The sequence below is a fragment of the Genypterus blacodes genome, unplaced genomic scaffold (genome assembly GCF_046128005.1).
Source record: "Genypterus blacodes isolate CSIRO-AG114 ecotype Tasmania unplaced genomic scaffold, CSIRO-AGI_Gbla_v1 ptg000037l_1, whole genome shotgun sequence".
In the NCBI taxonomy this organism is placed as follows: Eukaryota; Metazoa; Chordata; class Actinopteri; order Ophidiiformes; family Ophidiidae; genus Genypterus; species Genypterus blacodes.
Window position 1 is genome coordinate 4,282,496 of NW_027466850.1, and position 26,578 is coordinate 4,309,073.

A 26,578-nucleotide genomic window follows, 5' to 3' on the forward strand; every position below is an offset into this window, starting at 1 on the left:
CCATGCCGATGAAGGAGGCATTTTTTGACATCATGTTTTATTGTAGCCAAGCACTCTCACTGACTGCTAAACATACCCTAACATACATATTTCAGTGGATATGTACCCGTGATGCCACATGCCCTATGAAACTGTTCATGTAAGTGAAAATCTAACACAGTCCGATTCATATGAGCCCCTGCATGAGTATCAGTGTGTTTTGTATTTATCTTTCACCTGGCAGCAAGGCCATCAATGGATTCATGCAGAGCACACCTAGAGCTAACTAATATCTCTAGCCTTTTTAAGTCTTTTTAAGCTTCAAAGAATTCTATTCTATAATCACGATAGTTTTGTTCTCTGTCTATTCCCGTCTATTTTGCAATGGCAACGTCTCAAGTGTAAATAATACTACATCAGTAAAGAGTTTCTCAACTACCTGTCATGTTTTGACTGAACTGCATCTGGGTTCTACCTTCTATTTAGTGTCAGTAGAATGGTAGACTATGAAGACATGAGACATACTGTGACAGAGATTTTGCATTGCACAACTTATTTACCATCAAATTTTACGAGTTTGGACACACACACACACACACACACACACACACACACACACACACACACACACACAGAGTATCTCCTACTCTATGAGCATGTACTCAACACACACTCACACACGTGCACATGCCCGCATATCTTGACACTGCCTATCCACACCACATATTAAGTCACAGATTGTTCTACAGTCATAGGTATCTTTGGTGTCCTGGTCTCACTACATTAACTGTGGTAAGTACCAAACTACACTGCAGTCATATGGTTTACAATACCACAGTACAGATGAATGAAATAGCCTAAACAACTTTTTTATCAGATGTCTATATTTGCTAATGTTATTTAAAAGTTGTGACAAATACTGTATATCATTATGTTATACACATACTGACAAATGTGAGGATAACCCTTACATGGTCCAGTCTGTGGTGTGTGTTGTACTACTGAATTTTTTTCTATTTCTTCCATTGCAGAATATTAAGCTTTTTTAAATCTCAAAACTACATTCAGGATGATTTGCTTGAACCAATTTAAATTTCATTACACATATTCATCCATCTGGGGAAAAAACAAACACTTTATGACACTTTGATAGATGAACGACGGCAAGAAAACAATGCTATGAAGGACACTGATAAAATGAAACATCAAAGGATGATTCTTTCACAGACAGATAATCAGTATTGAATGGTAGATTTTGTTCCTAAAATGAATATTAATATAACTTGGAATTGTTTTTCAACTTAAGCAGTTTTATGACAAAAAGACACCGTATGCTGCTCTGTCTGCTACAACCATTTCAACTTCAATTATTTACATGCATTCTCTTCAAATACAACAAATATGACGATTATTATGTTTTAGGATAATATGCAATCTTCAAATTGAGGTGAACAAATTGATCACCTGAATAATTTAACATGTGAGACTGACAAAATCTAAAGGTGGCTTGATGCTTGGAACATTTAATTATTCATCTATTACTATTTACTCTTTAATTGAAACATTTTAAAGGCTTTTGATATTGCAGGCTGGCTATGAGGATCATTCACTTACATGCAAAATGACTTCATTTTCACTATTGTTGTGGTTTTGGGTTTGTTATAAAAACAGTCCTACATTTTCTAAATATGTCCCCTATCTGCATGGATAAGCTTGATTTATCTTATTTAGATATAATGTATAAGAACAAGAATAAAACGTGATTTTTGCACTGTGACATAATTAGCACAGTACAAAATTTACACAAATGTTTTTGTCGTATCATATTTAGGACACAGCATTGAAGTATAAGGATAACAAGAAAGCTATCCACCATAACAAGGCTGGTCAATCAGCACAGAGGAAGGCAGATCATAGCATTGTAAAGGTTTCCCCAAATTTCAAAGCAATAACATGGCGCAATCTCCATTTGGCCTTTATATATGGCAATTGAGTTTATATATTGATTAAGCCAAGCTGTTCTATCCAGCAAAGTGCTGAGTTTGTTATCTCTTTTATTTAGGCCAGGAGAGTAATTTATCATGGCATTTAATCATTGCACATCATTAGACAGACCGACAGATACTTAATTTATCCCCTTTGACAAATTACTGATATTGGACAAATAATTCATTATCTCTTTTACTAGATATTAACATCTTGAACTTCCAAGAGATGAATGCGTCACCAGCAAATATAACAGCGGTTATTCAGTACCGAGACTCCTTTACCAAAGCTGTGGTCAAGAACATGATTGTTGTGGTTCTCAGCATCTCCATCAACTACATCAATGTGGGCCTCATTCACACCTTCTGCAAACACCAGGTTTGAATTGATTTTGAAAAAACAAATAGTTATGAACTTAATTAAATAAAATGCCATTTGAAAGTTTATGAAGAGACTAAGTTTGTAATTCAGTTTTATCCTTGCCAACATTTTCATAGGTTGTCGGGTTCAGGCAGGAAAGCAGCAACCAGCTCAGTATTACAAATTCTGACCCTTGCAACCAACAGCAAACTACTATAAACATATACACAGGAACACATCACAATCGCTATGTGTATGACCATTGGAGGGAATACAGAAACATTATAGGCATTCTGGATGTGAAACAAGTTTATACTGTAATGATTACTCTTTTCTAAACCTTTTCTTCCCTCCCATGTGCTCTCTTCTGACCCTCCAGATATTCTACATGAATCCTCGCTATATCCTTTTTATTCATCTGGTTGTCAATGACATGTTGCAAATGATAGTGACCATCACCCTGATCCTCATCATCTATATCTTCTACAGAATAAATGTCTCCATCTGTTGTGTTCTTATCTTACTTGCCATTTTCACCAGTGAAAATACACCTTTGAACCTTGCTTGCATGGCAGTGGAGTGCTACATCGCCATCTGTATGCCCCTCCGCCACACACAGATTTGTACAGTAAAGAGAACTGTATTACTGATTGGTCTCATCTGGATGACAAGTGTGATTTCTGGTCTCCCTGACCTCTTCATCACCATGGCCACACAACCCTTAAGCTTTTTTCAGAGTAGAGTGTTCTGTCTCAGGTACAATGCCTTCCCGAATCCCCAAATTACCAAGAAGAGAGATATTACCTATATTGTCTACCTCATTATAGTGTGGCTCACCATCTTTTACACTTACCTCCGGATTCTGCTCACTGCGAAGACAGCAAACAAAGACGCCAAGAAAGCCCAGAAAACTATCCTCCTCCATGGTTTTCAGCTGCTCTTGTGTATGACTACATATGTGGAACCACTGGTAAAATCTGCTCTGAAAAAATGGCTGCCTGAATATTATGCAAACTCACTCTTCGCTTGCTACATTGTTGTACAGGTCCTGCCACGATCCATTAGTCCAATCATCTATGGCGTACGAGACAACACTTTTCGCAGGTATCTGAAAAGACATATGCTGTGCCAATTCAGAAAACAGAAAGTAACCATGCACAATCAAGGAGGCATTTTTTGACATCACGTTTTATTGTACCCAAGCACTCTCATTGACTGCTAAACATACCCTAACATACATATTTCAGTGGATATGTACCCGTGATGCCACATGCCCTATGAAACTGTTCATGTAAGTGAAAATCCAACACAGTTTGATCCCTATGAGCCCCTACATGAGTATCAGTGTGTTTTGTATTTATCTTTCACCTGGCAGCCAGGCCATCAATGGATTCATGCAGAGCACACCTAGAGCTAACTAATATCTGTAGCCTTTTTAAGTCTTTTTAAGCTTCAAAGAATTCCAGAACTAATTTGCTGCAGATCAGCAGTGTTTTTCTTGCGTTTTTGTATTTTCTATGATCACAATAGTTTTGTTCTCTGTCTATTCCCGTCTATTTTGCAATGGCAACGTCTCAAGTGTAAATAATACTACATCAGTAAAGAGTTTCTCAACTACCTGTCATGTTTTGACTGAACTGCATCTGGGTTCTACCTTCTATTTAGTGTCAGTAAATTGGTTGACTATGAAGACATGAGACATACCGTGACAGAAATTTTGCATTGCACAACTTATTTACCATCAAATTTTACAAGTTTGGACACTCACTCACTCACTCACTCACTCACACACTCACACACACAAACACACACACACAGTATATCACCTACTCTATGAGCATGTACTCAACACACACTCACGCATCTCTTGACACTGCCTATCCACACCACATATTAAGTCACAGATTGTTCTACAGCCATACGTATCTTTGGTGTCCTGGTCTCACTACATTAACTGTGGTAAGTACCAAACTACACTGCAGTCAATTGGTTTACAATACCACAGTACAAATGAATGAAATACCCTAAACAACTTTTTTATCAGATGTCTATATTTGCTAATGTTATTTAAAAGTTGTGACAAATACTGTATATCATTATGTTATACACATACTGACAAATGTGAGGATAACCCTTACATGGTCCAGTCTGTGGTGTATGTTGTACTACTGAATTTTTTTCTATTTCTTCCATTGCAGAATATTAAGCTTTTTTAAATCTCAAAACTACATTCAGGATGATTTGCTTGAACCAATTTAAATTTCATTACACATATTCATCCATCTGGGGAAAAAACAAACACTTAAATGACACTTTGATAGATGAACGACGGCAAGAAAACAATGCTATGAAGGACACTGATAAAATGAAACATCAAAGGATGATTCTTTCACAGACAGATAATCAGTATTGGATGGTAGATTTTGTTCCTAAAATGAATATTAATATAACTTGGAATTGTTTTTCAACTTAAGCAGTTTTATGACAAAAAGACACCGTATGCTGCTCTGTCTGCTACAACCATTTCAACTTCAATTATTTACATGCATTCTCTTCAAATACAACAAATATGACGATTATTATGTTTTAGGATAATATGCAATCTTCAAATTGAGGTGAACAAATTGATCACCTGAATAATTTAACATGTGAGACTGACAAAATCTAAAGGTGGCTTGATGCTTGGAACATTTAATTATTCATCTATTATTATTTACTCTTTAATTGAAACATTTTAAAGGCTTTTGATATTGCAGGCTGGCTATGAGGATCATTCACTCACATGCAAAATGACTTTATTTTCACTGTTGTTGTGGTTTTGGGTTTGCTATAAAAACAGTTCTACATTTTCTAAATATGTCCCCTATCTGCATGGATAAGCTTGATTTATCTTATTTAGATATAATGTATAAGAACAAGAATAAAACGTGATTTTTGCACTGTGACATAATTAGCACAGTACAAAATTTACACAAATGTTTTTGTCGTATCATATTTAGGACACAGCATTGAAGTATAAGGATAACAAGAAAGCTATCCACCATAGCAAGGCTGGTCAATCAGCACAGAGGAAGGCAGATCATAGCATTGTAAAGGTTTCCCCAAATTTCAAAGCAATAACATGGCGCAATCTCCATTTGGCCTTTATATATGGCAATTGAGTTTATGTATTGATTAAGCCAAGCTGTGCTGTCCAGCAAAGTGCTGAGTTTGTTATCTCTTTTATTTAGGCCAGGAGAGTAATTTATCATGGCATTTAATCATTGCACATCATTAGACAGACCGACAGATACTTAATTTATCCCCTTGGACAAATTACTGATATTAGACAAATAATTCATTATCTCTTTTACTAGATATTAACATCTTGAACTTCCAAGAGATGAATTCGTCACCAGCAAATATAACAGCGGTTATTCAGTACCGAGACTCCTTTACCAAAGCTGTGGTCAAGAACATGATTGTTGTGGTTCTCAGCATCTCCATCAACTACATCAATGTGGGCCTCATTCACACTTTCTGCAAACACCAGGTTTGAATTGATTTTGCAAAAACAAATAGTTATGAACTTAATTAAATAAAATGCCATTTGGAAGTTTATGAAGAGACTAAGTTTGTAATTCAGTTTTATCCTTGCCAACATTTTCATAGGTTGTCAGGTTCAGGCAGGAAAGCAGCAACCAGCTCAGTATTACAAATTCTGACCCTTGCAACCAACAGCAAACTACTATAAACATATACACAGGAACACATCACAATCGCTATGTGTATGACCATTGGGGGGAATACAGAAACATTATAGGCATTCTGGATGTGAAACAAGTTTATACTGTAATGATTACTCTTTTCTAAACCTTTTCTTCCCTCCCATGTGACCCTCCAGATATTCTACATGAATCCTCGCTATATCCTTTTTATTCATCTGGTTGTCAATGACATGTTGCAAATGATAGTGACCATCACCCTGATCCTCATCATCTATATCTTCTACAGAATAAATGTCTCCATCTGTTGTGTTCTTATCTTACTTGCCATTTTCACCAGTGAAAATACACCTCTGAACCTTGCTTGCATGGCAGTGGAGTGCTACATCGCCATCTGTATGCCCCTCCGCCACACACAGATTTGTACAGTAAAGAGAGCTGTATTACTGATTGGTCTCATCTGGATGACAAGTGTGATTTCTGGTCTCCCTGACCTCTTCATCACCATGGCCACACAACCCTTAAGCTTTTTTCAGAGTAGAGTGTTCTGTATGAGGGAAACTGCCTTCCCAAATCCCCAAATAACCAAGAAGAGAGATATTACCTATATGGTCTACCTCATTATAGTGTGGCTCGCCATCTTTTACACTTACCTTCTGATTCTGCTCACTGCGAAGACAGCAAACAAAGACGCCAAGAAAGCCCAGAAAACTATCCTCCTCCATGGTTTTCAGCTGCTCTTGTGTATGACTACATATGTGGAACCACTGGTAAAATCTGCTCTGAAAAAATGGCTGCCTGAATATTATGCAGACTCACTCTTCGCTTGCTACATTGTTATACAGGTCCTGCCACGATCCATTAGTCCAATCATCTATGGCGTACGAGACAACACTTTTCGCAGGTATCTGAAAAGACATATGCTGTGCCAATTCAGAAAACAGAAAGTAACCATGCATAAATCAAGGAGGCATTTTTTGACATCACGTTTTATTGTACCCAAGCACTCTCACTGACTGCTAAACATACCCTAACATACATATTTCAGTGGATATGTACCCGTGATGCCACATGCCCTATGAAACTGTTCATGTAAGTGAAAATCCAACACAGTTCGATCCCTATGAGCCCCTACATGAGTATCAGTGTGTTTTGTATTTATCTTTCACCTGGCAGCCAGGCCATCAATGGATTCATGCAGAGCACACCTAGAGCTAACTAATATCTGTAGCCTTTTTAAGTCTTTTTAAGCTTCAAAGAATTCCAGAACTAATTTGCTGCAGATCAGCAGTGTTTTTCTTGCGTTTATGTATTTTCTATGATCACAATAGTTTTGTTCTCTGTCTATTCCCGTCTATTTTGCAATGGCAACGTCTCAAGTGTAAATAATACTACATCAGTAAAGAGTTTCTCAACTACCTGTCATGTTTTGACTGAACTGCATCTGGGTTCTACCTTCTATTTAATGTCAGTACATTGGTAGACTATGAAGACATGAGACATACTGTGACAGAAATTTTGCATTGCACAACTTATTTACCATCAAATTTTACGAGTTTGGACATCTATACGATAATAACAGTATGGTCTCACACATTGCTGTAATGACACACACAAACACACACACACACACACACACACCTGAATCTCTTGGCACTGGCTATCCACACCACATATTAAGTCACAGATTGTTCTACAGCCATACGTATCTTTGGTGTCCTGGTCTCACTACATTAACTGTGGTAAGTACCAAACTACACTGCAGTCATATGGTCTACAATACCACAGTACAGATGAATGAAATAGCCTAAACACCTTTTTTTATCAGATGTCTAAATCTGCTAATGTTATTTCAAAGTTGTGACAAATACTGTATATCATTATGTTATACACATACTGACAAATGTGAGGATAACCCTTACATGGTCCAGTCTGTGGTGTGTGTTGTACTACTGAATTTTTTTCTATTTCTTCCATTGCAGAATATTAAGCTTTTTTAAATCTCAAAACTACATTCAGGATGATTTGCTTGAACCAATTTAAATTTCATTACACATATTCATCCATCTGGGGAAAAGACAAACACTTAATGCACTTTATGACACTTTGATAGATGAACGATGGCAAGAAAACAATGCTATGAAGGACACTGATAAAATGAAACATCAAAGGATGATTCTTTCACAGACAGATAATCAGTATTGAATGGTAGATTTTGTTCCTAAAATGAATATTAATATAACTTGGAATTGTTTTTCAACTTAAGCAGTTTTATGACAAAAAGACACCGTATGCTGCTCTGTCTGCTACAACCATTTCAACTTCAATTATTTACATGCATTCTCTTCAAATACAACAAATATGACGATTATTATGTTTTAGGATAATATGCAATCTTCAAATTGAGGTGAACAAATTGATCACCTGAATAATTTAACATGTGAGACTGACAAAATCTAAAGGTGGCTTGATGCTTGGAACATTTAATTATTCATCTATTATTATTTACTCTTTAATTGAAACATTTTAAAGGCTTTTGATATTGCAGGCTGGCTATGAGGATCATTCACTCACATGCAAAATGACTTTATTTTCACTGTTGTTGTGGTTTTGGGTTTGCTATAAAAACAGTTCTACATTTTCTAAATATGTCCCCTATCTGCATGGATAAGCTTGATTTATCTTATTTAGATATAATGTATAAGAACAAGAATAAAACGTGATTCTTGCACTGTGACATAATTAGCACAGTACAAAATTTACACAAATGTTTTTGTCGTATCATATTTAGGACACAGCATTGAAGTATAAGGATAACAAGAAAGCTATCCACCATAACAAGGCTGGTCAATCAGCACAGAGGAAGGCAGATCATTGCATTGTAAAGGTTTCCCCAAATTTCAAAGCAATAACATGGCGCAATCTCCATTTGGCCTTTATAAATGGCAATTGAGTTTATGTATTGATTAAGCCAAGCTGTTCTATCCAGCAAAGTGCTGAGTTTGTTATCTCTTTTATTTAGGCCAGGAGAGTAATTTATCATGGCATTTAATCATTGCACATCATTAGACAGACCGACAGATACTTAATTTATCCCCTTGGACAAATTACTGATATTGGACAAATAATTCATTATCTCTTTTACTAGATATTAACATCTTGAACTTCCAAGAGATGAATTCGTCACCAGCAAATATAACAGCGGTTATTCAGTACCGAGACTCCTTTACCAAAGCTGTGGTCAAGAACATGATTGTTGTGGTTCTCAGCATCTCCATCAACTACATCAATGTGGGCCTCATTCACACTTTCTGCAAACACCAGGTTTGAATTGATCTTTAAAAACAAATAGTGATGAACTTAATTGAATAAAATGCCATTTGGAAGTTTATGAAGAGACTATGTTTGTAATTCAGTTTTATCCTTGCCAACATTTTCATAGGTTGTCAGGTTCAGGCAGGAAAGCAGCAACCAGCTCAGTATTACAAATTCTGACCCTTGCAACCAACAGCAAACTACTATAAACATATACACAGGAACACATCACAATCGCTATGTGTATGACCATTGGGGGGAATACAGAAACATTATAGGCATTCTGGATGTGAAACAAGTTTATACTGTAATGATTACTCTTTTCTAAACCTTTTCTTCCCTCCCATGTGACCCTCCAGATATTCTACATGAATCCTCGCTATATCCTTTTTATTCATCTGGTTGTCAATGACATGTTGCAAATGATAGTGACCATCACCCTGATCCTCATCATCTATATCTTCTACAGAATAAATGTCTCCATCTGTTGTGTTCTTATCTTACTTGCCATTTTCACCAGTGAAAACACACCTTTGAACCTTGCATGCATGGCAGTGGAGTGCTACATCGCCATCTGTATGCCCCTCCGCCACACACAGATTTGTACAGTAAAGAGAGCTGTATTACTGATTGGTCTCATCTGGATGACAAGTGTGATTTCTGGTCTCCCTGACCTCTTCATCACCATGGCCACACAACCCTTAAGCTTTTTTCAGAGTAGAGTGTTCTGTCTCAGGTACAATGCCTTCCCGAATCCCCAAATTACCAAGAAGAGAGATATTACCTATATTGTCTACCTCATTATAGTGTGGCTCACCATCTTTTACACGTACCTCCGGATTCTGCTCACTGCGAAGACAGCTAACAAAGACGCCAAGAAAGCCCAGAAAACTATCCTCCTCCATGGTTTTCAGCTGCTCTTGTGTATGACTACATATGTGGAACCACTGGTAAAATCTGCTCTGAAAAAATGGCTGCCTGAATATTATGCAGACTCACTCTTCGCTTGCTACATTGTTGTACAGGTCCTGCCACGATCCATTAGTCCAATCATCTATGGCGTACGAGACAACACTTTTCGCAGGTATCTGAAAAGACATATGCTGTGCCAATTCAGAAAACAGAAAGTAACCATGCACAATCAAGGAGGCATTTTTTGACATCACGTTTTATTGTACCCAAGCACTCTCATTGACTGCTAAACATACCCTAACATACATATTTCAGTGGATATGTACCCGTGATGCCACATGCCCTATGAAACTGTTCATGTAAGTGAAAATCCAACACAGTTTGATCCCTATGAGCCCCTACATAAGTATCAGTGTGTTTTGTATTTATCTTTCACCTGGCAGCAAGGCCATCAATGGATTCATGCAGAGCACACCTAGAGCTAACTAATATCTGTAGCCTTTTTAAGTCTTTTTAAGCTTCAAAGAATTCCAGAACTAATTCGCTGCAGATCAGCAGTGTTTTTCTTGCGTTTTTGTATTTTCTATGATCACAATAGTTTTGTTCTCTGTCTATTCCCGTCTATTTTGCAATGGCAACGTCTCAAGTGTAAATAATACTACATCAGTAAAGAGTTTCTCAACTACCTGTCATGTTTTGACTGAACTGCATCTGGGTTCTACCTTCTATTTAATGTCAGTACATTGGTAGACTATGAAGACATGAGACATACTGTGACAGAAATTTTGCATTGCACAACTTATTTACCATCAAATTTTACGAGTTTGGACATCTATACGATAATAACAGTATGGTCACACACATTGCTGTAATGACACACACAAACACACACACACACACACACACACACCTGAATCTCTTGGCACTGGCTATCCACACCACATATTAAGTCACAGATTGTTCTACAGTCATAGGTATCTTTGGTGTCCTGGTCTCACTACATTAACTGTGGTAAGTACCAAACTACACTGCAGTCATATGGTCTACAATACCACAGTACAGATGAATGAAATAGCCTAAACACCTTTTTTTATCAGATGTCTATATTTGCTTATGTTATTTAAAAGTTGTGACAAATACTGTATATCATTTTGTTATACACATACTGACAAAGATGAGGATAACCCTTACATGGTCCAGTCTGTGGTGTATGTTGTACTACTGAATTTTTTTCTATTTCTTCCATTGCAGAATATTAAGCTTTTTTAAATCTCAAAACTACATTCAGGATGATTTGCTTGAACCAATTTAAATTTCATTACACATATTCATCCATCTGGGGAAAAAACAAACACTTTATGACACTTTGATAGATGAACGACGGCAAGAAAACAATGCTATGAAGGACACTGATAAAATGAAACATCAAAGGATGATTCTTTCACAGACAGATAATCGGTATTGGATGGTAGATTTTGTTCCTAATATGAATATTAATATAACTTGGAATTGTTTTTCAACTTAAGCAGTTTTATGACAAAAAGACACCGTATGCTGCTCTGTCTGCTACAACCATTTCAACTTCAATTATTTACATGCATTCTCTTCAAATACAACAAATATGACGATTATTATGTTTTAGGATAATATGCAATCTTCAAATTGAGGTGAACAAATTGATCACCTGAATAATTTAACATGTGAGACTGACAAAATCTAAAGGTGGCTTGATGCTTGGAACATTTAATTATTCATCTATTATTATTTACTCTTTAATTGAAACATTTTAAAGGCTTTTGATATTGCAGGCTGGCTATGAGGATCATTCACTCACATGCAAAATGACTTTATTTTCACTGTTGTTGTGGTTTTGGGTTTGCTATAAAAACAGTTCTACATTTTCTAAATATGTCCCCTATCTGCATGGATAAGCTTGATTTATCTTACTTAGATATAATGTATAAGAACAAGAATAAAACGTGATTTTTGCACTGTGACATAATTAGCACAGTACAAAATTTACACAAATGTTTTTGTCGTATCATATTTAGGACACAGCATTGAAGTATAAGGATAACAAGAAAGCTATCCACCATAACAAGGCTGGTCAATCAGCACAGAGGAAGGCAGATCATAGCATTGTAAAGGTTTCCCCAAATTTCAAAGCAATAACATGGCGCAATCTCCATTTGGCCTTTATATATGGCAATTGAGTTTATGTATTGATTAAGCCAAGCTGTGCTGTCCAGCAAAGTGCTGAGTTTGTTATCTCTTTTATTTAGGCCAGGAGAGTAATTTATCATGGCATTTAATCATTGCACATCATTAGACAGACCGACAGATACTTAATTTATCCCCTTTGACAAATTACTGATATTGGACAAATAATTCATTATCTCTTTTACTAGATATTAACATCTTGAACTTCCAAGAGATGAATGCGTCACCAGCAAATATAACAGCGGTTATTCAGTACCGAGACTCCTTTACCAAAGCTGTGGTCAAGAACATGATTGTTGTGCTTCTAAGCATCTCCGTCAACTACATCAATGCAGGCCTCATTCACACCTTCTGCAAACACCAGGTTTGAATTGATTTTGAAAAAACAAATAGTTATGAACTTAATTAAATAAAATGCCACTTGGAAGTTTATGAAGACACTAAGTTTGTAATTCAGTTTTATCCTTGCCAACATTTTCATAGGTTGTCGGGTTCAGGCAGGAAAGCAGCAACCAGCTCAATATTACAAATTCTGACCCTTGCAACCAACAGCAAACTACTATAAACATATACACAGGAACACATCACAATCGCTATGTGTATGACCATTGGAGGGAATACAGAAACATTATAGGCATTCTGGATGTGAAACAAGTTTATACTGTAATGATTACTCTTTTCTAAACCTTTTCTTCCCTCTCATGTGCTCTCTTCTGACCCTCCAGATATTCTACATGAATCCTCGCTATATCCTTTTTATTCATCTGGTTGTCAATGACATGTTGCAAATGATAGTGACCGTCACCATGTTCCTCATCAGCTATATCCTCTACAGAATAAATGTCTCCATCTGTTGTGTTTTTGTCTTGTTTGCCATTTTCACCAATGAAAATACACCTCTGAACCTTGCTTGCATGGCAATTGAGTGCTTCATCGCCATCTGTATGCCCCTCCGCCACACACAGATTTGTACAGTAAAGAGAACTGTAATACTGATTGGTCTCATCTGGATGACAAGTGTGATTTCTGGTCTCCCTGACCTCTTCATCACCATGGCCACACAACCCTTAAGCTTTTTTCAAAGCAGAGTGTTCTGTATAAGGGAAACTGCCTTCCCCAATCCCCAAATTATGAAGAAGAGAAATATTACCTATATGGTCTACCTCAGTATAGTGTGGCTCACCATCTTTTACACGTACCTCCGGATTCTGCTCACTGCGAAGACAGCAAACAAAGACGCCAAGAAAGCCCAGAAAACTATCCTCCTCCATGGTTTTCAGCTGCTCTTGTGTATGACTACATATGCGGAACCACTAGTAAAATCTGCTTTGAAAAAATGGCTGCCTGAATATTACATAGACTCACTCTTCGCTTGCTACATTGTTATACAGGTCCTGCCACGATCCATTAGTCCAATCATCTATGGCGTACGAGACAACACTTTTCGGAGGTATCTGAAAAGACATATGCTGTGCCAATTCAGAAAACAGTGAGAAACTATGTACAAAGAAAGGCATTTTTAACATAAAGTTTAATAGTTCCAAAGCACTCTCTCTGATTCTCAACATACCCTAACATACTTTTTTGATGCATACCCACCCGTGATGCCACATGTATAATGGTTATGACAGGATACACTGTGTGCTCAATGCACAGGCCGTAAAACTTATCTCAATGATCATTTTTCTCTCTCTTTCCCCTTATGCCCTTGTTACTCCCTTTGGCCCTATGAAACTGTTCATGTAAGGGAAAACCAAACACAGTTCGATCCCTGTGAGCCCCTTCATGATTATCAGTGTGTTTTTTTATTTATCGTATCCCTGATAGCTATGGCATCAATGGATTCCTGCAGAGAGCAAACCTAGAGCTAACTATCATCTGTAGCCCTTTTACGTTAAGGGTTTAAAAAGGCTATAGATCATAACTGGCTCTTTAAGCTGACTATTTCCTGCTGATTAGCAGTCTTTTTGGAGTTTTTTCTAATTTCAGTTATCCCAATAGTCATGTTCTCTGTGTATTCCTTGTTTTTATTCTGCAATGGCAAAGTCTGAAGTGTAAATAATACTACATCAGTAAAGAGTTTCTCAACTATCTGTCATGTCTTGACTTAACTGCATTTGGGTTCTACCTTCTATTTAGTGTCAGTACATTCTGGCCAACGATTGTTTTCTAAATGAATATAACTTGGAATTGTTTTTCAACTTTAGCAGTTCTATGCCAAAAAGACACCGTATGCTGGTCTCTCTGCTAAACCCATTTCAACTTCAATCATTTAAATGTATTCACTTCAAATGCAACAAATATGTTGATTATTATCTTTTAGGATAATATGCAATCTTCTAATGAGGTGAGCAAAATGATCACCTGAATAATCTAACTTAACACGAAAGACTAACAATATCTAACGGTGGCTTGATGCTTGAAACATTTTATTAATTATCTATTATTATTTACAATTTCAATTCAACATTTTAAAGGCCTTTGATATTGCAGGCTGGCTATGAGGATCATTCACTCACATGCTAAATGACTTCATTTTCACTGTTGTTGTGTTATTGGGCTTGTTATAAAAAACAGTTCTACATTTTGTAAATATGTCCCCTATCTGCATGGATAAGCGTGATTTATCTGATTTCAATAGAATGTATAATAAAGGTGATGGATTATTTTTCATTGTTAACTAATATTTTGTCAAAAACTGCATTCGATTTGTGACTGACAAAGGCGCTATCCATTTTTGACCTTTAAATGTGACAATACAGGCTTTACTGTTTATTGATAAAGCCAAGCTGTTCTATCCAGCAAAGTGCTGCATTTGTAATCTCATTTATTTAAGCCAGTAGGGAAATTTATTACAGTATTTAATCATTGCACACTGTAACTGATATTAAACAATAATTCATTGTCTCTTTTATTAGATATAAACATCTTGAACTTCCAAGAGATGAATGCGTCACAAGCAAATGTAACAGTGGTTATTCAGTACCGAGACTCCTTTACCAAAGCTGTGGTCAAGAACATGATTCTGCATCTCCATCAACTGCATCAATATAAGCCTCATTCAAACCTTCTGCAAACACCAGGTCTGAGTATATTCAATAACCAATAGTGATGAATCTAATGACATAAATTGCCATCTAAAAGTAAATGAAGAGTGTTTGTAATTTGGCTTTATTCTTGCTAACATGTTCATAGGTTGTGGGTTTGGGGCATGATAGCAGCAACCGCCAGTACTTTCTATGAGTCCAACTGCTATTGCAAAAAAGCAGAAAGCTTGTAGGGCTTGTGGGAAGCTCAGTATTACAAATTCTGACCGACAGCAAGCTACTACAAAAAGCTACATGCTACTTTTTGGGGGTGGCAGTGGCTCAGTCCATAGGGGATGTGGCTTGGGAACCGGAGGGCAGCCGGTTGGAGTCCCCTGTGGACCAAAAAGCGCGGACTGGCAGCCGAAGAGTTGCCAGTTTACCTCCAGGGCACTGCCGAGATACCCTTGAGCAAGGCACCGAACCCCCAACCTGCTCCACCGCAACATTTCTAAACTATGGTATTAAAAAGGGTGTTCTTTTCTTCTTCTATAAACATATTCACAAGTACACATGTCAAACATGATGTGTGTCCATGGGATGGAAACATTTCAGGTATTCTGGATGTGAAACAAGTTTATACTGTAATGATTACTCTTTTCTAAACCTTTTCTTCCCTCTCATGTGACCCTCCAGATATTCTACATGAATCCTCGCTATATCCTTTTTATTCATCTGGTCATCAATGACATGATTCAAATGATACTGTCCATCACCCTGTTCCTCATCAGCTATATCCTCTACAGAATAAATGTCTCCATCTGTTGTGTTTTTGTCTTGTTTGCCCTTTTGACCAATGAAAATACACCTCTGAACCTTGCTTGCATGGCAGTGGAGTGCTTCATCGCCATCTGTGTGCCCCTCCGCCACACACAGATTTGTACAGTAAAGAGAACTGTATTACTGATTGGTCTCATCTGGATGACAAGTGTGATTTCTGTTCTCCCTGACCTCTTCATCACCATGGCCACACAACCCTTAAGCTTTTTTCAGACTAGAGTGTTCTGTATGAGGGAAACTGCCTTCCCAAATCCGCACATTACCAAGAAGAGAGATATTACCTATATTGTCTACCTCATTATAGTGTGGCTCACCATCTTTTACACGTACTTCAAGATTCTGCTCACTGCGAAAGACAGCTAACAAAGACGCCAAGAAAGCCCAGAAAACTATCCTCCTCCATGGTTTTCAGCTGCTCTTGTGTATGACTACATATGTGACGCCACTGACAGAATCTGCTCTGAAAAAATGGCTGCCTGAATATTATGCAGACTCACTGTTCGCTTGCTACATTGTTGTACAGGTCCTGCCACGATTGATTAGTCCAATCATCTATGGCGTACGAGACAACACTTTTCGCAGGTATCTGAAAAGACATATGCTGTGCCAATTCAGAAAACAGAAAGTAACCATGCACAATCAAGGAGGCATTTTTTGACATCATGTTTTATTGTACCCAAGCACTCTCATTGACTGCTAAACATACCCTAACATACATATTTCAGTGGATATGTACCCGTGATGCCACATGCCCTATGAAACTGTTCATGTAAGAAAAAATCCAACACAGTTCAATCCCTATGAGCCCCTACATGAGTATCAGTGTGTTTTGTATTTAACTTTCACCTGGCAGCCAGGCCATCAATGGATTCATGCAGAGCACACCTAGAGCTAACTAATATCTGTAGCCTGTTTAAGTCTTTTTAAGCTTCAAAGAATTCCAGAACTAATTCGCTGCAGATCAGCAGTGTTTTTCTTGCGTTTTTGTATTTTCTATGATCACAATAGTTTTGTTCTCTGTCTATTCCCGTCTATTTTGCAATGGCAACGTCTCAAGTGTAAATAATACTACATCAGTAAAGAGTTTCTCAACTACCTGTCATGTTTTGACTGAACTGCATCTGGGTTCTACCTTCTATTTAATGTCAGTACATTGGTAGACTATGAAGACATGAGACATACTGTGACAGAAATTTTGCATTGCACAACTTATTTACCATCAAATTTTACAAGTTTGGACATCTTTACGATAATAACAGTATGGTCACACACATTGCTGTAATGACACACACAAACACACACACACACACACACACACACACACACACACACACACATGCACCTGAATCTCTTGGCACTGGCTATCCACACCACATATTAAGTCACAGATTGTTCTACAGTCATAGGTATCTTTGGTGTCCTGGTCTCACTACATTAACTGTGGTAAGTACCAAACTACACTGCAGTCATATGGTTTACAATACCACAGTAAAAATGAATGAAATAGCCTAAACAACTTTTTTATCAGATGTCTATATTTGCTAATGTTATTTCAAAGTTGTGACAAACACTGTATATCATTATGTTATACACATACTGACAAAGATGAGGATAACCCTTACATGGTCCAGTCTGTGGTGTGTGTTGTACTACTGAATTTTTTTCTATTTCTTCCATTGCAGAATATTAAGCTTTTTTAAATCTCAAAACTACATTCAGGATGATTTGCTTGAACCAATTTAAATTTCATTACACATATTCATCCATCTGGGGAAAAAAACAAACACTTTATGACACTTTGATAGATGAACGACGGCAAGAAAACAATGCTATGAAGGACACTGATAAAATGAAACATCAAAGGATGATTCTTTCACAGACAGATAATCAGTATTGGATGGTAGATTTTGTTCCTAATATGAATATTAATATAACTTGGAATTGTTTTTCAACTTAAGCAGTTTTATGACAAAAAGACACCGTATGCTGCTCTGTCTGCTACAACCATTTCAACTTCAATTATTTACATGCATTCTCTTCAAATACAACAAATATGACGATTATTATGTTTTAGGATAATATGCAATCTTCAAATTGAGGTGAACAAATTGATCACCTGAATAATTTAACATGTGAGACTGACAAAATCTAAAGGTGGCTTGATGCTTGGAACATTTAATTATTCATCTATTATTATTTACTCTTTAATTGAAACATTTTAAAGGCTTTTGATATTGCAGGCTGGCTATGAGGATCATTCACTCACATGCAAAATGACTTCATTTTCACTGTTGTTGTGGTTTTGGGTTTGCTATAAAAACAGTTCTACATTTTCTAAATATGTCCCCTATCTGCATGGATAAGCTTGATTTATCTTATTTAGATATAATGTATAAGAACAAGAATAAAACGTGATTTTTGCACTGTGACATAATTAGCACAGTACAAAATTTACACAAATGTTTTTGTCGTATCATATTTAGGACACAGCATTGAAGTATAAGGATAACAAGAAAGCTATCCACCATAACAAGGCTGGCCAATCAGCACAGAGGAAGGCAGATCATAGCATTGTAAAGGTTTCCCCAAATTTCAAAGCAATAACATGGCGCAATCTCCATTTGGCCTTTATATATGGCAATTGAGTTTATATATTGATTAAGCCAAGCTGTGCTGTCCAGCAAAGTGCTGAGTTTGTTATCTCTTTTATTTAGGCCAGGAGAGTAATTTATCATGGCATTTAATCATTGCACATCATTAGACAGACCGACAGATACTTAATTTATCCCCTTGGACAAATTACTGATATTGGACAAATAACTCATTATCTCTTTTACTAGATATTAACATCTTGAACTTCCAAGAGATGAATTCGTCACCAGCAAATATAACAGCGGTTATTCAGTACCGAGACTCCTTTACCAAAGCTGTGGTCAAGAACATGATTGTTGTGGTTCTCAGCATCTCCATCAACTACATCAATGTGGGCCTCATTCACACCTTCTGCAAACACCAGGTTTGAATTGATTTTGAAAAAACAAATAGTTATGAACTTAATTAAATAAAATGCCATTTGGAAGTTTATGAAGAGACTAAGTTTGTAATTCAGTTTTATCCTTGCCAACATTTTCATAGGTTGTCAGGTTCAGGCAGGAAAGCAGCAACCAGCTCAGTATTACAAATTCTGACCCTTGCAACCAACAGCAAACTACTATAAACATATACACAGGAACACATCACAATCGCTATGTGTATGACCATTGGGGGGAATACAGAAACATTATAGGCATTCTGGATGTGAAACAAGTTTATACTGTAATGATTACTCTTTTCTAAACCTTTTCTTCCCTCCCATGTGACCCTCCAGATATTCTACATGAATCCTCGCTATATCCTTTTTATTCATCTGGTTGTCAATGACATGTTGCAAATGATAGTGACCATCACCCTGATCCTAATCATCTATATCTTCTACAGAATAAATGTCTCCATCTGTTGTGTTCTTATCTTACTTGCCATTTTCACCAGTGAAAACACACCTTTGAACCTTGCATGCATGGCAGTGGAGTGCTACATCGCCATCTGTATGCCCCTCCGCCACACACAGATTTGTACAGTAAAGAGAGCTGTATTACTGATTGGTCTCATCTGGATGACAAGTGTGATTTCTGGTCTCCCTGACCTCTTCATCACCATGGCCACACAACCCTTAAGCTTTTTTCAAACTAGAGTGTTCTGTATGAGGGAAACTGCCTTCCCCAATCCCCAAATAACCAAGAAGAGAGATATTACCTATATGGTCTACCTCATTATAGTGTGGCTCACCATCTTTTACACTTACCTCCGGATTCTGCTCACTGCGAAGACAGCAAACAAAGATGCCAAGAAAGCCCAGAAAACTATCCTCCTCCATGGTTTTCAGCTGCTCTTGTGTATGACTACATATGTGGAACCACTGGTAAAATCTGCTCTGAAAAAATGGCTGCCTGAATATTATGCAGACTCACTCTTCGCTTGCTACATTGTTATACAGGTCCTGCCACGATCCATTAGTCCAATCATCTATGGCGTACGAGACAACACTTTTCGCAGGTATCTGAAAAGACATATGCTGTGCCAATTCAGAAAACAGAAAGTAACCATGCATAAATCAAGGAGGCATTTTTTGACATCACGTTTTATTGTACCCAAGCACTCTCACTGACTGCTAAACATACCCTAACATACATATTTCAGTGGATATGTACCCGTGATGCCACATGCCCTATGAAACTGTTCATGTAAGTGAAAATCCAACACAGTTTCATCCCTATGAGCCCCTACATGAGTATCAGTGTGTTTTGTATTTATCTTTCACCTGGCAGCCAGGCCATCAATGGATTCATGCAGAGCACACCTAGAGCTAACTAATATCTGTAGCCTTTTTAAGTCTTTTTAAGCTTCAAAGAATTCCAGAACTAATTCGCTGCAGATCAGCAGTGTTTTTCTTGCGTTTTTGTATTTTCTATGATCACAATAGTTTTGTTCTCTGTCTATTCCCGTCTATTTTGCAATGGCAACGTCTCAAGTGTAAATAATACTACATCAGTAAAGAGTTTCTCAACTACCTGTCATGTTTTGACTGAACTGCATCTGGGTTCTACCTTCTATTTAATGTCAGTACATTGGTAGACTATGAAGACATGAGACATACTGTGACAGAAATTTTGCATTGCACAACTTATTTACCATCAAATTTTACGAGTTTGGACATCTTTACGATAATAACAGTATGGTCACACACATTGCTGTAATGACACACACAAACACACACACACACACACGCGCACACACACACCTGAATCTCTTGGCACTGGCTATCCACACCACATATTAAGTCACAGATTGTTCTACAGTCATAGGTATCTTTGGTGTCCTGGTCTCACTACATTAACTGTGGTAAGTACCAAACTATACTGCAGTCATATGGTTTACAATACCACAGTACGGATGAATGAAATAGCCTAAACAACTTTTTTTATCAGATGTCTATATTTGCTTATGTTATTTAAAAGTTGTGACAAACACTGTATATCATTATGTTATACACATACTGACAAATGTGAGGATAACCCTTACATGGTCCAGTCTGTGGTGTGTGTTGTACTACTGAATTTTTTTCTATTTCTTCCATTGCAGAATATTAAGCTTTTTTAAATCTCAAACTACATTCAGGATGATTTGCTTGAACCAATTTAAATTTCATTACACATATTCATCCATCTGGGGAAAAAAACAAACACTTTATGACACTTTGATAGATGAACGACGGCAAGAAAACAATGCTATGAAGGACACTGATAAAATGAAACATCAAAGGATGATTCTTTCACAGACAGACAATCAGTATTGAATGGTAGATTTTGTTCCTAATATGAATATTAATATAACTTGGAATTGTTTTTCAACTTAAGCAGTTTTATGACAAAAAGACACCGTATGCTGCTCTGTCTGCTACAACCATTTCAACTTCAATTATTTACATGCATTCTCTTCAAATACAACAAATATGACGATTATTATGTTTTAGGATAATATGCAATCTTCAAATTGAGGTGAACAAATTGATCACCTGAATAATTTAACATGTGAGACTGACAAAATCTAAAGGTGGCTTGATGCTTGGAACATTTAATTATTCATCTATTACTATTTACTCTTTAATTGAAACATTTTAAAGGCTTTTGATATTGCAGGCTGGCTATGAGGATCATTCACTTACATGCAAAATGACTTCATTTTCACTATTGTTGTGGTTTTGGGTTTGTTATAAAAACAGTCCTATATTTTCTAAATATGTCCCCTATCTGCATGGATAAGCTTGATTTATCTTATTTAGATATAATGTATAAGAACAAGAATAAAACGTGATTCTTGCACTGTGACATAATTAGCACAGTACAAAATTTACACAAATGTTTTTGTCGTATCATATTTAGGACACAGCATTGAAGTATAAGGATAACAAGAAAGCTATCCACCATAACAAGGCTGGTCAATCAGCACAGAGGAAGGCAGATCATTGCATTGTAAAGGTTTCCCCAAATTTCAAAGCAATAACATGGCGCAATCTCCATTTGGCCTTTATAAATGGCAATTGAGTTAATGTATTGATTAAGCCAAGCTGTTCTATCCAGCAAAGTGCTGAGTTTGTTTTCTCTTTTATTTAGGCCAGGAGAGTAATTTATCATGGCATTTAATCATTGCACATCATTAGACAGACCGACAGATACTTAATTTATCCCCTTGGACAAATTACTGATATTAGACAAATAATTCATTATCTCTTTTACTAGATATTAACATCTTGAACTTCCAAGAGATGAATTCGTCACCAGCAAATATAACAGCGGTTATTCAGTACCGAGACTCCTTTACCAAAGCTGTGGTCAAGAACATGATTGTTGTGGTTCTCAGCATCTCCATCAACTACATCAATGTGGGCCTCATTCACACCTTCTGCAAACACCAGGTTTGAATTGATCTTTAAAAACAAATAGTGATGAACTTAATTGAATAAAATGCCATTTGGAAGTTTATGAAGACACTAAGTTTGTAATTCAGTTTTATCCTTGCCAACATTTTCATAGGTTGTCGGGTTCAGGCAGGAAAGCAGCAACCAGCTCAGTATTACAAATTCTGACCCTTGCAACCAACAGCAAACTACTATAAACATATACACAGGAACACATCACAATCGCTATGTGTATGACCATTGGAGGGAATACAGAAACATTAAGGGATTCTGGATGTGAAACAAGTTTATACTGTAATGATTACTCTTTTCTAAACCTTTTCTTCCCTCCCATGTGGTCTCTTCTGACCCTCCAGATATTCTACATGAATCCTCGCTATATCCTTTTTATTCATCTGGTTGTCAATGACATGTTGCAAATGATAGTGAGCATCACCCTGTTCCTCATCAGCTATATCTTCTACAGAATAAATGTCTCCATCTGTTGTGTTCTTATCTTACTTGCCATTTTCACCAGTGAAAACACACCTTTGAACCTTGCTTGCATGGCAGTGGAGTGCTACATCGCCATCTGTATGCCCCTCCGCCACACACAGATTTGTACAGTAAAGAGAACTGTATTACTGATTGGTCTCATCTGGATGACAAGTGTGATTTCTGGTCTCTCTGACCTCTTCATCACCCTGGCCACACAACCCTTAAGCTTTTTTCAGAGTAGAGTGTTCTGTCTCAGGTACAATGCCTTCCCGAATCCCCAAATTACCAAGAAGAGAGATATTACCTATATTGTCTACCTCATTATAGTGTGGCTCACCATCTTTTACACTTACCTCCGGATTCTGCTCACTGCGAAGACAGCAAACAAAGATGCCAAGAAAGCCCAGAAAACTATCCTCCTCCATGGTTTTCAGCTGCTCTTGTGTATGACTACATATGTGGAACCACTGGTAAAATCTGCTTTGAAAAAATGGCTGCCTGAATATTATGCAGACTCACTCTTCGCTTGCTACATTGTTGTACAGGTCCTGCCACGATCCATTAGTCCAATCATCTATGGCGTACGAGACAACACTTTTCGCAGGTATCTGAAAAGACATATGCTGTGCCAATTCAGAAAACAGAAAGTAACCATGCACAATCAAGGAGGCATTTTTTGACATTTGACACGTTTTATTGTACCCAAGCACTCTCATTGACTGCTAAACATACCCTAACATACATATTTCAGTGGATATGTACCCGTGAAGCCACATGCCCTATGAAACTGTTCATGTAAGTGAAAATCCAACACAGTTCGATTCCTATGAGCCCCTACATGAGTATCAGTGTGTTTTGTATTTATCTTTCACCTGGCAGCCAGGCCATCAATGGATTCATGCAGAGCACACCTAGAGCTAACTATTATCTGTAGCCTTTTTAAGTCTTTTTAATCTTCAAAGAATTCCAGAACTAATTTGTTGCAGATCAGCAGTGTTTTTCTTGCGTTTTTGTATTTTCTATGATCACTGCTTCGGTGACGCGTTCCTGCAGATTCCTCCTCTACAACATCCGGAGGATTCGTCCCTTCCTCACCGACAAGGCAGCGCAGGTGCTGATCCAGGCTCTTGTCATCTCCCGCCTGGACTACTGCAACTCCCTCCTTGCTGGCGCCCCGGCTTCCGCCATCAGACCTCTGGAGCTCGTCCAGAAAGCTGCTGCTCGTCTGGTGTTCAACCTTCCCAAGTTCTCCCACACAACTTGCCTTCTCCGTTCTCTACACTGGCTCCCCGTAGCTGCTCGCATCCAGTTTAAAACTCTGGTGCTAGCCTACAGGGCAGTGAGAGGAACAGCTCCTTCATACCTCCAGGCTATGGTCAAGCCCTACACCCCCGGCCGACCACTTCGCTCTGCTGCCTCCAGGCGACTGGCTGCCCAGGCGCTCAGCGGCCCCTGCTTGCGATCAATGCGGTCACGGCTTTTCTCTGTTCTGGCACCTCAGTGGTGGAATGATCTCCCGACTGATGTCAGGACAGCGGAGTCGCTGCCCATCTTTCGCCGCAGGCTGAAGACCCATCTCTTCAAGAAACACTACCCGGATCCTCCCTCTTAGGACATCACCTACTCTGTCCTAGCTCTTCTGATGCTCTTGTTTTCTAATCTTTCATTTCTAATCTGTCCTTTTTTTTCTCATTCATCATAGTACCTAACTTATTGCACTTCTACTCTAGCTCTAGTTATGCTCTTAGCTGTTGGTTTAGGAAGGAAATGAGCTTACGATTTCTTGTGACCTGAAGTTCTTTTATCTACCTTTGTTGAACACACTTATTGTAAGTCGCTTTGGATAAAAGCGTCTGCTAAATGATTGTAATGTAATGTAATGTAATGTAATGATCACAATAGTTTTGTTCTCTGTCTATTCCCGTCTATTTTGCAATGGCAACGTCTCAAGTGTAAATAATACTACATCAGTAAAGAGTTTCTCAACTACCTGTCATGTTTTGACTGAACTGCATCTGGGTTCTACCTTCTATTTAGTGTCAGTAGAATGGTAGACTATAAAGACATGAGACATACTGTGACAGAAATTTTGCATTGCACAACTTATTTACCATCAAATTTTACAAGTTTGGACATCTTTACGATAATAACAGTATGGTCACACACATTGCTGTAATGACACACACACACACACACACACACACACACACACACACACATTTGAATCTCTTGGCACTGGCTATCCACACCTCATATTAAGTCACAGATTGTTCTACAGTCATAGGTATCTTTGGTGTCCTGGTCTCACTACATGAACTGTGGTATGTACCAAACTACACTGCAGTCATATGGTCTACAATACCACAGTACAGATGAATGAAATACCCTAAAACAACATGTGTATCAGATATTTATATTTGCTTATGTTATCTAAAAGTTGTGAGAAATACTGTATATCATTATGTTATACACATACTGACAAATGTGAGGATAACCCTTACATGGTCCAGTCTGTGGTGTATGTTGTACTACTGTATTTGATTCTATTTCTTCCATTGCAGAATATTAAGCTTTTTTAAATCTAAAAACTACATTCAGGATCATTTGTATGAACCAATTACAATTCATTACACAATATTATCCATCTAGGGAAAAAAACAAAACTTGAATGACACTTTTATAGATGAACGACGGCAAGAAAACAATGCAAAGAAGGACACTGTTAAAAAGAGCTTTGATGATCAAAGGAGTATTCTTCCACAGACTGATGATCAGTATTGGATGGTAGATGTTGTTTCCAAAATGAATATTAATATAACTTGGAATTGTTTTTAAACTGTAGCAGTTTTATGACAAAAAGACACCGTATGCTGGTCTGTCTGCTAAAACCATTTTTAACTTCAATTATTTAAATGCATTCACTTCAAATACAACAAATATGTTGATTATTTTCTTTTAGGATAATATGTAATCTTATGATTGAGGCGAACAAAATGCTCACCTGAATAATTTACCTTTACACGTGAGACTAACAAAATCTAAAGGTGGCTTGATGCTTGGAACATTTAATTATTTATCTATTATTATTTACAATTTATTTAAAACATTTTAGAGGCTTTGATATTGCAGGCTGGCTATGAGGATCATTCACTCACATTCAAAATGACTTCATTTTAACTGTTGTTGTGTTATTGGGTTTGTTATAAAAACAGTTCTACATGTCGCCTATCTGCATGGATAAGTGT

At 37.4% G+C, this 26,578-nt stretch overlaps 6 protein-coding genes and 1 pseudogene across 6 annotated transcripts; all 7 read left to right on the forward strand.

The window, feature by feature from the left end:
• Positions 1–2,193: 2,193 nt before the first annotated feature.
• Positions 2,194–3,505, forward strand: LOC142996208 (odorant receptor 131-2-like). The gene is made up of 2 exons (XM_076147109.1): positions 2,194–2,343; positions 2,705–3,505. Exons 1-2 carry the CDS (start codon positions 2,194–2,196, stop codon positions 3,503–3,505), a joined length of 951 nt encoding a protein of 316 aa, XP_076003224.1.
• A 2,202-nt stretch (positions 3,506–5,707) lies between these two features.
• Positions 5,708–7,241, forward strand: LOC142996209 (odorant receptor 131-2-like). Its single transcript, XM_076147110.1, has 3 exons — positions 5,708–5,857; positions 6,209–6,976; positions 7,206–7,241. Exons 1-3 carry the CDS (start codon positions 5,708–5,710, stop codon positions 7,239–7,241), a joined length of 954 nt encoding a protein of 317 aa, XP_076003225.1.
• A 1,962-nt stretch (positions 7,242–9,203) lies between these two features.
• LOC142996210 (odorant receptor 131-2-like) lies at positions 9,204–10,504 on the forward strand. Its single transcript, XM_076147111.1, has 2 exons — positions 9,204–9,353; positions 9,704–10,504. The coding sequence occupies exons 1-2, from the start codon at positions 9,204–9,206 to the stop codon at positions 10,502–10,504; spliced, it is 951 nt and encodes a 316-aa protein (XP_076003226.1).
• Positions 10,505–12,690: 2,186 nt separating this feature from the next.
• LOC142996376 (odorant receptor 131-2-like) lies at positions 12,691–13,969 on the forward strand. Its single transcript, XM_076147353.1, has 2 exons — positions 12,691–12,840; positions 13,202–13,969. The coding sequence occupies exons 1-2, from the start codon at positions 12,691–12,693 to the stop codon at positions 13,967–13,969; spliced, it is 918 nt and encodes a 305-aa protein (XP_076003468.1).
• Positions 13,970–15,420: 1,451 nt separating this feature from the next.
• Positions 15,421–17,000, forward strand: LOC142996211 (odorant receptor 131-2-like; annotated as a pseudogene).
• A 2,208-nt stretch (positions 17,001–19,208) lies between these two features.
• Positions 19,209–20,742, forward strand: LOC142996212 (odorant receptor 131-2-like). Its single transcript, XM_076147112.1, has 3 exons — positions 19,209–19,358; positions 19,710–20,477; positions 20,707–20,742. Exons 1-3 carry the CDS (start codon positions 19,209–19,211, stop codon positions 20,740–20,742), a joined length of 954 nt encoding a protein of 317 aa, XP_076003227.1.
• Positions 20,743–22,703: 1,961 nt separating this feature from the next.
• Positions 22,704–24,013, forward strand: LOC142996214 (odorant receptor 131-2-like). The gene is made up of 2 exons (XM_076147114.1): positions 22,704–22,853; positions 23,213–24,013. Exons 1-2 carry the CDS (start codon positions 22,704–22,706, stop codon positions 24,011–24,013), a joined length of 951 nt encoding a protein of 316 aa, XP_076003229.1.
• Positions 24,014–26,578: the final 2,565 nt, after the last annotated feature.